This window comes from Podarcis melisellensis (assembly GCF_964234715.1).
Source record: "Podarcis melisellensis genome assembly, chromosome: 5".
NCBI lineage: Eukaryota > Metazoa > Chordata > Lepidosauria > Squamata > Lacertidae > Podarcis > Podarcis melisellensis.
The window spans coordinates 52,701,010-52,716,633 of record NC_138537.1 but is presented as its reverse complement, the minus strand read 5'-3'; the positions used below and the strand labels follow the sequence as shown (position 1 = coordinate 52,716,633).

At 43.0% G+C, this 15,624-nt stretch overlaps 1 protein-coding gene across 3 annotated transcripts; it reads right to left on the bottom strand.

Moving 5' to 3' along the window:
- Positions 1 to 180: 180 nt before the first annotated feature.
- DENND10 (DENN domain containing 10) lies at positions 181 to 13,131 on the bottom strand. Of its 3 annotated transcripts, none has more exons than XM_081912397.1 (9): positions 12,983 to 13,131; positions 11,305 to 11,501; positions 9,329 to 9,408; positions 8,063 to 8,211; positions 6,654 to 6,765; positions 5,531 to 5,631; positions 3,621 to 3,728; positions 2,775 to 2,869; positions 181 to 2,165 (listed from the first exon to the last, which is right to left on the bottom strand). In XM_081912397.1, exons 1-9 carry the CDS (start codon positions 13,026 to 13,028, stop codon positions 1,989 to 1,991), a joined length of 1,065 nt encoding a protein of 354 aa, XP_081768523.1. In that variant the 5' UTR covers positions 13,029 to 13,131; the 3' UTR covers positions 181 to 1,988. The 3 variants fall into 3 exon arrangements, with proteins under 3 accessions (XP_081768523.1, XP_081768524.1, XP_081768525.1); XM_081912398.1 differs by having other exon boundaries at positions 11,305 to 11,521; positions 12,983 to 13,116; XM_081912399.1 differs by lacking the exon at positions 12,983 to 13,131 and adding an exon at positions 12,155 to 12,271.
- Positions 13,132 to 15,624: the final 2,493 nt, after the last annotated feature.

Below are 15,624 nucleotides of genomic sequence, written 5' to 3'. Positions count from 1 at the left end.
TATACATGGAAACTGGAAGGCTAATTTTAAATGATACAGAACTTGAAAAATCACAAAGCTACATTCTTTTTACATGCCCAGAAACACATTTGAGTTGGGCCCAAGTTTTATGGTTGCTGTTTTGTATTAATAGAAAATGTACACACTATCTGCAAAAAGAAATGCGCAGTACTTCATCCGTATTAGCAAAATGATATTTACAGTCTTGAAATTTATGAGAGGAATGGAGTCGCACCAAAACTGGAGTGGTAAACTTTTGTTCAGCAGGCTTTTTGATATACACACTGTTAGCTCAAACATTTCTATACAAAAGTGAATGATGGGTCCCCTGAAAATAGAAGAGTCATACTTACAAACTTTCTAGGACTGATACGTATTCATAGCTGTCTTAATTTTCTTTTTGTATCCTTCATACTACAACACCTAATTCAAGTTCCTTAGAGGTCATAGTACAAGTAGAAGACAAATGACTCTGAAATTGATATTGCTAGAACACAGTCATGACTTAAATAATTGAATAGTATTTCAAAATATGGTAGCAGTAGAAATAATAAGTACAAACTTCTAAAAATAACAGAAGTATATAGGGTGGGGTTCAGTGGATACCCTGTGCAAAAATTTCTGCAACAGGGCTTGCCCCTTGAAATTGGCTTAAGGGTGGAGGGGTCAGGATACCACCCCCTAAACTGTGCAGGAGAGAAAGGACTGTTCCATCTGGCGTGTTCTGCAACGCTTGTGCAGACAGAAAGTTCACCATAGTGTGGTGCTGAATTCCACCCTACACCCACCATGTGCTAAGTCTAGGAACTTAAAGGATTTTTTTTTGTACAGAAAGTGCAACTGCAGAGGCTCTTCAACAGTTCTCATATTTCTGTGCAAAACTCTGGTTTGTAATAATTAACCCTTTGGGATCAGGGCCAGACTACATATTACACACAGACACATATATTCAAACTTTTGTTGCAGCTGCTTTAAGGGGGGGGGGGAAACAACTTTAATCAGGCTTATTTTTGCCAGATGATGGGTCCATCCTGCTAAGTTTCAGGTACATGTTTACTCTTACAAGCCTCTCTTGACACCCCACGGGGGAAGTAATAGCAGGAAGAGGCAGTACCGTCTTTCTTGCAGCAGCTTTTACCTAACGGCAGGAGCCATGGGTTTCAGAAACACAAATTTGTGTGTAATGTATCATTTGGCTCTTGCCTTCCCTCTTAAGACTGATGGTATAGCCCTTGACTCTAGCACAACCTCTGCCACCAAATGCATGAAGGGTTTCTGGGTGGGGGTGGGGGATCATGCTCACTGCCCCGAATGCTCAGCCCTCCCCATGCACCCAGAATTAATGAGAGGGGGCTCTACAAACATGCACAGCTATATATACACACACAGGACCCTTCCTTGTAATCAGGAACCCTGAACTGATGGGTTCATAATCATCAGGGAAAGCTGTAAGTGCAAAGGGCTAAAAGCCAAGCCAGCAGACAGGCAGTTAGCAGGCAGATTAACATTCTGTGGCTAGTGTATCCCCAATAGGCATTTAAGTAAAAAGAGGGCCCCAGTCTTGTGCAGCTCTTTGGGCTCCCATTGATTAGCGACTAGAAATGGTTTACGTAAGACCAATGATTTATCTTGTCTTTTAATGGCTTTCATATTTTCATTATCACTTTTGCAGCATCCTGTTTCTTTACACTAGGATGCTGATAGGGTTTTCCACTTTAATACAGAAAAACTTGCAGCTTTACGTCCTTTTCATTTTGTCTTTAAAAGAAGAAATCTGTCCCATTTCGTAGAAAACCCTAAATTAAAAAATGGGGGAAAAGAAGTGTTTTCTGCTACACACTGCAGTGTTTTTCTCAAGCCTGCAACATCCTTACTCCCCCCTCCAGACAGAAATGCTCTTTCCTCTGCGGAATGTTCTGCGTAGGTTTGGGATGCTCAGAAAACATGGCGGCAGAGAGAACTTTGAATCGCTGTATGAAGTCCACCCATCAGATCTTAAGCATTTGTTCAGCGGCTGCCAAGTGATAGAGGAAATTTTCAGTAGCTGGTGGAAATCTCTTCTGCTTCAGTGCTTCAAAGTTAAGTGACGGCTTCTCTCCATCCTGCAAGACCTCTGTGAAGGAGGCTAGGTTTGTCAATATTTCTTTCGTCTTCAGTGAAATATCCTAGAGACATAAAGAGAAAATAAAAGAGAGCAAACGGGAAATGAGGGTGGCAACAACACTTCCTTCTTTTCTTTGAGAGAACAGCAAACTTGGGACATCTCACTGCTCACCCCAGACTAGATCATTTATGAATGAAGTTTAAAAGCAGAGGTCGCAATACTAATCCTTGGGGGACTTCTACTCTCTACTACTGTCCATTTTTTTCTGGCTTTCCATTTCCTGTTACTTAACTAATTCTTGATCCACAAGAGGAACTCCTTTCCCCCCATTTTTGCTAACTCAGGAGTCTGGTGAGGGAGTTTGTCGTAAGCTTTTAAAAAGTTTTTGAAGTTTTTGTTAGCACGAACTGCTGTTCCTAGCGTGGGATGCAATGTGCAACGGCAGTTTGTTCCAAAATTATGCTTTCACTCCCTTCTCCCATACAGAGGAAGAGTGTTTTGGTCCAAGGTTCATCGCCCAGCTCATTCCCTGTCACCTAAACTCTGTTTTTAGCAATCGTCTGAACCAGTGTTTTCTGACCTCAGGATGAAAGGCAAAGGCACAGGCACAACATCCTGGGCAACTGAAATGTATGAAAGGTTTGAGCAGTCCAAAGATAAGGAACTTAACCTTAACAACTTGACTGTTTGATTTCTCAGGATCTTCTGCGGACTGAACGATGAGCTGACCAATTTCTTTGTGGAGTTTCCCCATTGTCATTGCCTCTGGGGAGAGAGAGAAAGCTTTGTCATTCATTCCCCATCATCTAGTTCAGCGAAAATACTGTAACCTGCAGTTCCAGACTGTTATGGCTCTGGTCACATGCACTGAGATCAGTGGATGCCAAAAGTTTCCTGACAGTGAGATAGAGTAAATACAAATGAACTCTTACCTCCAGTATCAGATTCTTCATACCAGTACTGAGTTAACATATTTTTGGTGCGTATGTCGTAGTAACATCGCACAGACAGAACCCTTACTACCCACTTTTAGAATCTAGATTTTTTTTTGCTTCTATTATGCTCTAAATTTCCTTTTCCAGTCAAGGCACGTCCTTGTGAGTATTACCACCCATTTTATCCAGTTTCCATTCATTATCAATGAAAATCACAGGCTTGTCATACTCATTAAAAAATAATATTCCCCAGTTTTCTTTTAGCCTTTCTTTATTATCATTACTATTTCATAGGTGCCTGCTTTGGCATACCTTTTACAATTTTCACTTTTGTTCGATATTAGCTTTGGCAACCACAGCATCTCCCTTTGATGTTTACTTTAATGCATGCCAATCAAAGCGTTTGGGATAAAGGAAAGAACAGAACATATCCTGGGACCCAGACTGCGTAAGAGTGAGTTTGTGCAATATATTTTTTCAACATTACGAAGTTACACCAAATTCTTCCAAAATGTGCATCTATCAAAGTGCAAACTGCAACTTGCAAGGGATGGGGGAGGCATATGATTCAGGCAACAAACCTTTCGCTTGTGGTGAAATGGTGATTTCACTTTCGGCCAGATTCACATATACATCATAGAGGTCTGGCCTGTTGCTCACTTCTGAGTCTATAAATCCAGCAACATAACCTGGTCAGGAAAATTTTTACCATGATTACTGAGCAAGTACATTCCAATGTGAAGTGCTTTAATAATAATTTTTAAAAATGTTTCCACCACAGTTATTTCCTTGTCTTTTAACCATCTCAAACCTGCATACCAGTGTGGAATTGCTACCAATTCCATGGCAAATTGCTTATTTTAAAAGGCATGTGCAGAATTCCATCTGCTATTCATTGAATCTATAGAAAAATCCCAGCAGGGAGGCCAGAAACATGATATGTAACATGCATTAAATTATTTTACTTTAAAAAAAATAGAAAAGCTCTACACACAACACGATATATTTAGAGGGATTTTCTTTGATCAATTCTTAAAGAGGGGGTTGTAAAAAAATAATAATGGAGCAATTGATTACTCTTTAGAAAGGGAATTAAGGACTGCTTCAGAACAGCAATTTTGAGATGCTGGATTGGGACCTATTATTGGATTGCAGAAAAATAACTCAGCCAATATTTGTCAATGTGGCATTATGGGACAAAGAATGAGTAGTATCTCATTTGAGCTACTGACATGTGACTTTGTGTGATTTGCCAACCAAAAAAGAAACAACTATATTTGAAAAGTAGAAGATCTGCAAACCACAGTTCTGAGAGAGGATTATTACAAGATTAATAGTATTCCATCTTTCGGTCCTATCCAGGTCAGCAAAGGAGAATTTACCGTACTTTTCGGACCATAACACGCAGTTTTTTGCTCCTAGAAAGTAAGGGGAAATGCCTGTGCGTGTTAAGGAGCGAATGCACGGATCGGAGCCATGGCTGCCGTCAGTCAAGCAAAGCGGGAGCTGCTTACACACTCTACGAGGCTCTCGCTTTGCTTGCTTTAAAGCGACCTGGAGCTGGGGAGGAGGGAGGGAAGAAGAGCCATGGCAGCAAAGCGGGCAGCAGCCGCTTACACGGGAGGAGGGACAGACGCTAGCAAAGGTCCGTGAGCTCTCTAAACAGAGCAATGAGGCTGCAGAGGGACAGCAGGAAAGATAAAATTTAAGCAACCAGCAGCAAAATAAAACCAACCTCGAGCTCTGAGCCACGCAGTGAAAACCAGGAAGTTAAAGAAAAAAGGCTGGGGATGAGGGAGAGGGGAAAACTCCGCAAATCCCCACGTCTCAGCTGATCTGCTGGGAGGGAGCAGCTTTTTTTCAGGCAGGATAGATTCGAGCATTGTCTGGGTCCTAGTGCCCCTACCACTTTTTTGTGCTCCATTCTATTGCTGCTGGTGGCTGCTTATCACTCAGGCTGCAAGGAGGAGCGCTTTTACACAGCTAATGGTGAATCCCCTGCAATCCAAGTCCTCCTCACTTGCTCAAATCTATTCTGCCTCAAAACAAGGAGTGGAAGGAAAAGGCTGCAAACTGTTAAATGGAAAAAACCCCAGGCACAGGGCAAGTACCTTAAGTATACCTTTAAAGCAACAGTGCTCTTTCCCTCCCTCCTCCCGCTCAGCTCACCGAAAAGCTCCTTCTCCACGCGTGCTCCCTTGAGTGCTTTTCCTTCCCTCCCCACTTAAAACGTGGTTACAAAGCAAGGATCCACATGGATCCTCAGGATTTTTGCATTGGGCTACCCCAAACTCACCATCAGATCACATGTCTGTGGCCACAGCATGAACCATAAAAATCATGCACCCACTGTTTCGTTCAGAATATTTTTTTCTTGTTTTCCTCCTCTAAAAACTACATGCGTGTTATGGTCAGATGCGTGTAATAGAGCGAAAAATACGGTAGTTACTGTGTACAACAGTTTATAGAACCCACCCTTCATTATCAATACCTGGGCACGTCTTTAATGCTTCCAGTTCATCATCATTCAGATGTACATGTGAATGAAGGATTGACCAGTCTTGGCGATGCCACACTAAGGCTGGTAGAGTCCTTAAGAAAATAAGCAAGTCACAATTGACATTGTACTCAATATAACAGTAGCTTTCAAGGAAGACTGCTTAGCCTGTGCCTCAAAGTCTTTTGTAACCATGAAGACCAAAGCACATCACTGAAAGTTATAGGTTGTTTAATGTTTGGGATGCAATCAGAGAAAGAGAAAATGCTGCATATAAATAAATATAAAAATGTTGCAGCTGGAGTGCTCTTGCTTGTTGCTGGCTTGCTGAAACTCTGCCCACTAGCAAGGTACTCTATTCCATTCTTCACCCATCTTTTCCCATCATCATCCCAGCTCCAAAAGCCAGTCAGCATTCCAGGGCTAGTGGGCATGCTCAGTCCTCATTAGGATGTTTTTGAGTCTCCCCATCCCCTCACAAAGGTTCTCCCCTCCAAAAGAAATTATTTGAAGTTCTAGAAACATTGCTGCTCCTCCAAGCCCTTTGGTATCTCCCTCATTTGTGTGAATGGTGCTGTTTTGGATATGTAGGAATTGGCACTAGAACGCTACAGGTAGCTTGCATCTGATGTCAGGGTTTAGTTTGGGGGGTTCCACACATATAAGCAAAAACGTGTAAAGCCAGGAACCTGTGGAACCAGCCCTACCACAACATGTATAGCTGCTTAGCCAACTTTGGAAAGGGGGATGTGAGGGCTCTGGCAGGGTCCTAGAGCTCTTCCTCCTCCTCCCCAAAGTCCTGCGAGTGTTTGCCTACCTTTGGAAAGAAGGGAGGGCTCTAGGAATCTGCCAGAGCCCTTGCATCTCCTTCTCAAAGCAAGTAATCTTGCAAATCTGCTCAGGTGGTTGAGGGGAAATAAATGAATGAAGAGTGGGTTTCATTTGCTCTCCATTTATTTATCATCCCACCCCCTGCCTACACAAAGCTGCCATCATGTAAGTTAAATAAGTGTAAGATGCAAGTTACCTGTATTGATGAATATGACAATACTCAGGATCAATGAAAACAAAACGAAGCATGCTTTGTGAACTTTTTTAGTTCACCTGGGTGCTGTACCTTGTAAATTCCTGGATGGCTTCTAATCTGGGGTGATATACTACAATTCTTTTCTTTAACATGAGTGCAGTATACAGGATGACTATTTCCATTCCAAATTGAGATACTATATCTAGAACAGGAGATGGAAAAATAGGATTTTAGTACTGAAAGGCAGCCAACTTCTATACAACTAGCAACAATCTAAGTATTAGGATTGGATGAGAAATCATGAGAAAGTTGTTTTATAACAGGAAATGGAGCTTACTTCTGTCAGGCGCTACATTTAATGTTATTTTGCAAAGTGAGTCTGGTTTTGTGAATACGCTTATGAATACGGTTATTCTTGCTATTTTTAATGTATTATAATGCAGTTATAACTTGTATGAATTAGAGGATGAGTGAATGTTTGGAAAGGTGGCCCAAGTCAGGAAAAGCAAGCTCCAGTGGTTGATGGATATAAACAGGGCCTTGTTTTAAGTGAAACATCAGGTTGAAGAAAAACAACATTCCTTGGGAGATGAAACTGCATGTTCCAGGACATCTGTGTTCAATTGCTTAGACCCTAAAGGTACTGCGATAAGGACAGAGAGATAAGCACAGAGATTATGACCTTCGAGTCACATTGCTGGAAAAAGCCTTGCAATTCTAGAGGAATTCAGGTAGGGGGTCAGAAAAACAACACAATGATCTTGCAATCTCCAAAACTTTCCAAGTTGGCCTTGCAGTGCAGAGAATATCTGCCATCAAGACTAAGCTATGCAAGCCAAAGACTGAACTGAGGATATAAGAACTGTGGAGGCAAAAACTGTGAAATCTTTGGGTGAAAACCTAAGGAGCAACATAGCGTTTCCACCTCGCCCCATTGCACTATTTCTCTGTGTGCTACTAAGCTGTCCACTTAGGAAACATTCACACCATACATTTAAAGCACCATGACACCATTTTAAACAGTCATGTCTTCTCCAAAAAGAATTATGGAAGCTGAAATTTTTTAAGGGTGCCAAGACTCCTATACTCCTCCCAGAGCTATACTTTCCAAAGTGGTTTAACAATCAATCCCTCTTCACTGGGAACTCTGGGAATTGTAGCTCTGGTGGAGGGGGACTAGGCATCTCCTAACAACTCAGCAGCCTTAACAAACTACAGCTCTCAGAATTGTTGGGGGGGGGGGAAGCCATGACTATTTAAAATGGTATCATAGTGCTTTAGAGGTCTAGTGTGAATGTGGTTTTAGCCACAACATTATTGGGTAACTAGATTCCTGCAGAGAGTGAATCTGAATGTGTTTTATCAACTGAGTGCTCTTCAACAGATGAAACTAATAAATAACTTCTGAAAACTAGTACTGCTCCCATGACACTTCCAAGAGTACATGTTTGGGACTGGGGCAAAATCATCCCCAAAGCTTTAGAAAAAATTCTTCCCACCTTTGATTGAGCCTGCAAGGTAAGCTTTTCTGACATCAAAATCTTTGCTCAGGAAAGATCCGTTTTCTTCACTCTGGCAGATCCCCTTTGTAAGGACAGAAATATAGCTCTCCATCATTTTTGCAGGACTCCCATATTTCAGGTATATTCTTGAAAAGTAAACATAATGAAACAAGTTTTTTATGTCTTCACAAAAAAAACCCCCAAAGAGAATTGAAAAAAACAAGCCAGCACTTTCTAGGACAACAGCCCTAAGATACGTTCACTGTTAATTAAGATTAAAGACTCACACACAGGTTTGTCTTTCTCAGTCTATGGTTTGCTTAATACACTATTTATTAAAATGTTTATAGCCCACCTTTCCGCCAGAGACCCTCAAGGCAGCTTACAACACAAAATTTAAAAAGAATTAAAGAATTATTGACAACAGCTGCAAGAAAACAGCCAAAATGAACAAAAATGAATGCTATCTTTAAAAGCCATGTTTTAGCTGCTAAAAGGCAAATAAGGAGGTAGCCCAAAGGCCTAGCTGGGAGTCATACTAGAATCTAGCCCAGGGATGGGGACTCTGCAGCAGTTCACTTATTGTTAGATCACAACTCCCATCATCCTTGACCATTTGATACACTACCTCAGATTGATAGGAAATATCATCAAACAACTTGTTCAGGGCCACAGCTTCCCCATCCCTGGCTTGGCAATGCAGTCAAAAAGTGCTACCTAGTCTGATGGATTTTATAGGGTGGGGGGAGGGGGAGGAAATCAACAAGTCTTCAACTGTTGAATGGAGGGCTTGAGTGGGCAGCTGGACCCAAACCAGCACTTTGAACTGAGCCTGGAAGCACAATGGGAGCCAGAGCTACTGAAGCAGTGTTGTGATCGGGACACTTCCTGACCCTGCCTGACCAGCTGTGCTGTGAAGCTTCTGAAGGCTCTTCAAAGGCAGTTCTGTGCAGTGTTTCAATTGATAAATCCCAAATAGATGCCCACCACAGAACATCAGTTCTGGTGCAAAAACCATTCTTTGATCTAAGCTAGTGTCTGCACGCACAGCCTTAAAAGAGGCTACCCCTCCCGTGTGAGACAGCAAGCTGGATAGCAGCTTCTAAGATAAATGATTGGCACTTTGAACAGGCAAATACACAATTAAATAGTCTTTTAAAAATCTACTGCCTAATTCATAGGGAGCACTTTTCTAGTTAACCAAAAGTTTTAAAAAAACTTATCTACCAAACCTATAGTATAAAACACAGCAGTTATACACACCGACAGAGGATCCTAGTGAAGGCTGCGTATTTCTCTGGGTTAAAGTCTTTGGTAGTCAGGACAATGGAAAAATGGGTCACCTATCCAACACACAGGAAAAAGAAAAGGTTGCTTGATATGCCATTATAAACACCATACTGTAAACATGGACATTATAGCAACACCAGGAGGATCAGCTCACCAAATCTCATCGAAATACAGTAAATCGAGACAAAATTAAATCAGTTCAGTTGTTCATATGATCTGCCAAGTGCTAAGAAATGCCTTCTACCATTCCACTTCAAATCCCATGAGGGTTGTGGGGGATAACGCAAAGAATCACCCATTAGATGGGGAAGCATGTCCATTTGCCCCTTTGCAAGAAATAGGCAACTTCAACACTGTTTTGGAGCTCACAACAAGACCTAAGAGTTTTGTTGCATTTCCAAAGATGGAGCAGTGAGGAGGATGCTTCACTTGACTGCAAAAGTGTGTTCAAGATTTGACCGTCTTATCTCTTTTTTCTTTTTCTTCCTTTTTTCAGAGCAAAGCGTTAGGCATTTGAAACAGCACTTGCACAGCATCCAAAGGACGTTCAACCACGTAAAGGTGCTGTAGATCACTCATGGTATTTATACCCCACCCTGACACCTTCAGGTGAAGCAGGAAATGCAGTTGCAGTGGTAGGCTAAACAAACATACATTAAGTGTAAGCTAAACAAACATACATTAAGTGTAAAAACAATTCTGCAGAGACATTTAAAAAAACGTAAATAGAGGTTTTTAAACCACAGCACTCTTTTCTATATTCCTCATTATTCCCATTCATCAGAATGCTTATTTGTGTTGCTTCCAAAACACTCTCCTAACTGCTACTTTATTCCTTCACCTCCCATTCTTGCGTATGGAATAATCTGCTCAGAGTTTGGGAGTTGGCTTGGGGTTGTTGTTGTTTTTTGCAGCTTTCTCAGATACAGTGGTACCTCAGGTTACATACGCTTCCGGTTACATATGCTTCAGGTTACAGACTCCGCTAACCCAGAAATAATACCTCAGGTTAAGAACTTTGCTTCAGGATGAGAACAGAAATCATGCTCCGGTGGCGCAGCGGGAGCGGGAGGCCCCATTAGCTAAAGTGGTGCGTCAGGTTAAGAACAGTTTCAGGTTAAAAACGGACTTCTGGAACGAATTAAGTACTTAACCCGAGTTACCACTGTATTACTGAGCTGCAACATGACATTGGTGACAGATTCATTTACAATCCAACTTGAAGTAGCCATCAGGTTTTGAATCCACCGATTTATGATCTACAGTGCAACACTATGCATGGTTGCTCTAAAGTAAGCCCCGCCTCAGCCTCAGTTGATCACCCAAGGCCTCAACATCCAGCTCAGTCGTTTGGGCCACAAACCCTACATGCTTGTACATAGGAACACTGCTATAAATGGCACAAGAATGGGCAGCTGGAAAGGGCAGGTTGATAATCTGTGCCTAAACCAGTTGTGTTATAATACTGAAAACCTACTCTTTGTTCTCCACCCTAATGACCATGAATTCTAGACAGACTTCCCATGTAGGTTTCAGTGGAGATGTGTATTAGTGGGATAATATGGCTCTTAGTTTTCACTATTTATTTAAATAATTTTTATTCTGCTCTTCAGCCAAAAAAAGGCTCTCGGATCACTTTAAAAAAACTAACAGCCAGGCTTACAGACTAAAAAGACATGAGTCAAAAAGAAAATGGATTGGGATGGAGGGAGGAAACTGTAAACATATGCACGGCTATGCAATTAGGCAATGTATTTGAAAAGTCTCCAGGGCCACCTAAAATTAAGAGCAATATGATATTTATTTATATGCATATAATATACGGTAGGCCATGCCTGGCAAGGATTCCTAAACCCAGTATTAGTAAGTTTATAGCAAGTGTTGAACAATGAATGTGCAGGATAAGATATTTCTGTATCAAGCTCCTTTCTCCAATATTTCCATCCTACCTTTTTCAAGGCTGAAGAATCTGGTACTTCCATGGTTGTAACATAAAACCACGTCAGCCTGTATTGACCAAATGCGAACGAGCGAAGCTGTTTGCTTTCATCTGTAAGGCAGCATTTTCTCAACAAGAGGTCCCTTAATTCAGTTGTTGTAGAAGGATAGCACCAGACCCACAGAGTATCTCCATTGGTATCTTTTTCTATGGTGGAAAGATGTTCACTGTGAGAATGCCAACAGCAGCAAGGAAGTAAATTGATTGGTTAATCAGATCTGTTGGCTGCAATCACCTTTAACACCTGCATTTTACACACACACTAAAGCTTTTGGTTTCCGCTAACATCTATTACAAACTTAATTCACTTCTTCTGTTTTGGATGTATGCTGCAACATACACAAATGCCTTATTTACATTAAAATATGAGTCATGACCTATGGTGCTCAGGGTAGATATTCTGAAAACTACGAACCATTCCCCTGCCCTGCTGCAACTAATAGGGCAATCTAAACCCCAGCTAGGCCAGTGGTCAAATATGACAAGAGTCAGTGCCACACCCACAGCCCTGTTGCTCATACAGGCTGCAATGGAAAGTGGGGGGGGGGCAGGTAAAATTGGAAAAAATGCCGTCAAGTGATAGCAGTGGGGCTGGCTCAGGATCCAGTGGATCCTGGGATGCTTTAGCTCCTTCCCCACCAAATGTCGCTTGTCTTGATACTGCTGGCAGGCATAGGGCAAAAGGACACCACTGCCAAATTTTAAACCCACCCACACCCAGACTGACACAAATGACTTTTGGATTGTAGCCTAAGCCTGTAATTGTAGTCTAAGCACTTGCAGCTGAAACAATTGTACACCACTGCCCTGTATTTCCCTTCCTCTGTGCACCCCTTGTACTGAATTTTAGACTGTACGCTCCTGGAGGCAGGGACCTGCCCTCTTGAACTCTGAAGAGCAACAGATAGAAAGAAAGAAAAGCAAATGAAACTACTGAGTCATTTCCTAAGTTTCAGAAGCACTCTCAAGCAGATGACTTTTAAAAAATATGGAGTGCACCATTACACACAGTGACTTTAATAAACCGCACTTATGTTGACAAGTAAAGTAATATGCACATATGGGTCATTTAGAAAGATACGTCAGTTGCTGGATCTTCATAATCACAGGAGTATGGAGAAGACTGCCAGTTCACATGCCTAGATCTTTAAGGTCTTCTTTTGTACATCAGCACAGGGGAGGGATCTATAAGTGACAGGCGGCATTACAGGCAAGGCTGATGGAAAGCAAGTCCTGATAGGGTCTACGAACTCCTTACACACGCTTAGGGAGCAAACACGAACTCCCCAGCCTTAAATTAATCTGGAATAGCTTCACCTTCACCCATAGCCGTGCACTGAGGAAGCGAAAACACCCACCCTCTGTTCATTCGCCCATACTCCCGATTTGGCACACGGGTGTTATTCCAAAAGGCTTATGGATCCAGTGGCACTAAGCAGGCAGGAAAGGAAGAGGAAACTGCCCCCCATCTCCATCAGCGCACAAACTACCGCCTATTCTCGGGGGGGGGGAGCGGGGATTTGTGGAGCGGGGGCCGGAGAGAGAGAGAGAGAGAGGCAGCGGGGCGCGATCCTGCTCCCTCCCAGCTGTTTCCCTGCAATGCGCAGCAGGGACGCGGGCGCGCTTACCAATCAGCCCCACACTCAGCAGCAGCTGAGCCTCGGTCTCTGCCATCTTCCTCCTCCCTTCTCCAGGACCCCGCCTATTTCCTGAGAGCCTTCCCCGGCCCCATCCTGGGCCTCCAGGAGCGAGAGAAAGCCAGTCCTCCCCGCCTCCTGGCTTCCGGTTCCACTGGGAAACTCCATTTTACGCGCAAAGAGTGGGGGGAGGAGAAAGCGCCCGCGTGCAAACGAGGGGGAGCGTCTGCTTTCCGTTTAGCTTTGGCTTGAAACCTCTCTGCCTCTCGACCTCTCAGTTCAAAGGAGCGGTGGAGATGGCAATTTCACTAGATATAAATTTGCTGGAAATTTGTTTTCCGATACGGTATTTTCTTTCTGCTGTACTGCCTCTTGATTATAGAAGCCTATTTTAGTATTAAGCAGCATATTGTTTATTTGTTTAAAGGTTTTAATTACTTACATAAAGCAGGACACGAATTTATGTAATATTATTTATTTATGTCACGAATAAAAAAAAGGTAAGTTAATACAGCGGTTCAGTATTTTCTGACACATGCCAGTCGCGAACAACTTTGAGGTTGCGGCGCTCATCTCGCTCTATATACAGTATAGGCTGAGGGAGCCGGCGTTTGTCCACAGACAGCTTCCAGGTCATGTGGCCAGCATGACTAAGCCACTTCTGGTGAACCAGAGCAGTGCATGGAAACACTGTTTACCTTCCCGCTGGAGCGGTACCTATTTATCTACTTTCACTATGACGTGCTTTCGAACTGCTAGGTTGGCAGGAGCTGGGACCGAGCAACGGGAGCTCACCTTCTGACCTTCTGATCAGCAAGCCCTAGGCTCAGTGGTTTAGACCACAGTGCTACCTGCGACCCTCTTGACACATGCCTTAAAGGTAAAGGTACCCCTGCCCGTATGGGCCAGTCTTGCCAGACTCTAGGGTTGTGCGCTCATCTCACTCTATAGGCCGGGAGCCAGCGCTGTCCACAGACACTTCCGGGTCATGTGGCCAGCGCGACAAGCTGCATCTGACGAGCCAGCGCAGCACACGGAACGCCGTTTACCTTCCTGCTGGTAAGCGGTCCCTATTTATCTACTTGCACTTAAGAGTGCTTTCGAATTGCTAGGTTGGCAGGCGCTGGGACCGAACGACGGGAGCGCACCCCGCTGCGGGGATTCGAACCGCCAACCATGCGATCGGCAAGTCCTAGGCTCTGAGGTTTTACCCACAGTGCCACCCACGTCCCTATTGACACATGCCTTAGCGCATCTTAATTCTGTTCCAGCACAACACAAAAGTCTCCAGCTGGCCATAGGTGTCTGTTGTCCAAGTCTTCTAAAGGGGGGCTGTTATTGTCAAAGTTTTTGCCAAGCACTCTTAGTCATCCATTGCTGGTGAAATTGATTTAAAAAAAAACAAGCTCCCATTGTTTCAGCTGATTTTAAGAGATGGCCACTGTTAGCGCAATGATTTTACTTGCAATACTTTGTATTATATCCTCCTACTTTCCATCTGCACTATGATAATGTATGTACTATGTAGTATGTAGTAGAGATACCGTCATGGGATTTGCTGCATGGTATTGCAATGTCTGACACACCAAAAAAGAGACAGCAATTATAGTCGTTATAAACACTGCTTTATTGTTGTTATTATTTGCATTTATAACCACCACTTCTCCCAGGACATTGAAGGGAGCCATACTTAAGTCACATTTTTTTATCCTCACAACCCTGTAAAGTGGGATAAGCTGACATTGTGTGACAGGGCTGCAGGACTGGGTGGGGATTTGAACCCTGGTCTCCCCAGTCTTGGTCTCCCTCTTTTAATCACACCAGTAGACACCACAATCAACTTCAGCTCTTATCTAAAATGTGTAGGTCATAATACATAGTGGTTTCAATCTTCAGCTAATTAGCAATGTGGCAGTAACAACACTACTACCTTGCAGGATTGTCATAACATCATCACTTGGCTCAGGCCCTTCATGTATGTGCAGGGCAGAGGGGATTCTTATTGGAAAGGCAGTGTGCAAGGCAGGGAGGTTTATCTCTTCACCCTCCCATTGTAATCCAAAATGGAGATCTCCCATGCAGCTAGAAATCTTAGAAAACTTCAGTTCCAGTGATCTCAGTTCCAACCACATGCATGGCCTTCATTAGTGCTATGGTGAATTCCAGGCTGGATTATTACAATGAGCTCTCTGTGAAGCTGCCTTGAAGAGTGGTTTGGACACTTCAGCTAGTGCAGATGTTGTTTCTTGCCTATTGACATATTTGAGTTGGCTTGGCGGTGTGTCACATGTTCTGAAACAGCTGCACTGGCTGCCAGTAGACTTTTAACCCTAACCAAAGGCAGTTTGTCAGTCTCACTTAATGAAGTATAGGAATGGAATGGTGTAGGAGAAAATTATTTATGAATTAAATGTACATCCCCCACTTTCCCCCTCCAATGAGCTCAAGATGTTATAATGTGAATGTCACAACAACGTACGGTAGGCTGTGCTATAACAGTGACTGGCGTAAAGTCACTGTGTGAGCTCCATAGCTGGAATGGGGATCTGAACCTGGGTCTTTTAGGTCTAAAAGACGAACACATTAATGCAGCGCAGCACACCATATTATGCACACTGGCTCTCAATTGCAAA

Excerpts from the sequence above, each read along its gene's own strand:
- DENND10 (XM_081912397.1), bottom strand. The coding sequence starts at position 13,028 with ATGGCAGAGACCGAGGCTCAGCTGCTGCTGAGTGTGGGGCTGATTG. Across the intron at positions 9,409-11,304 it reads ATTCTTCAGCCTTGAAAAAG|GTGACCCATTTTTCCATTGT; the intron begins GTAGGATGGAAA and ends TGTGTTGGATAG. Across the intron at positions 5,632-6,653 it reads GCCATCCAGGAATTTACAAG|GACTCTACCAGCCTTAGTGT; the intron begins GTACAGCACCCA and ends TATTTTCTTAAG.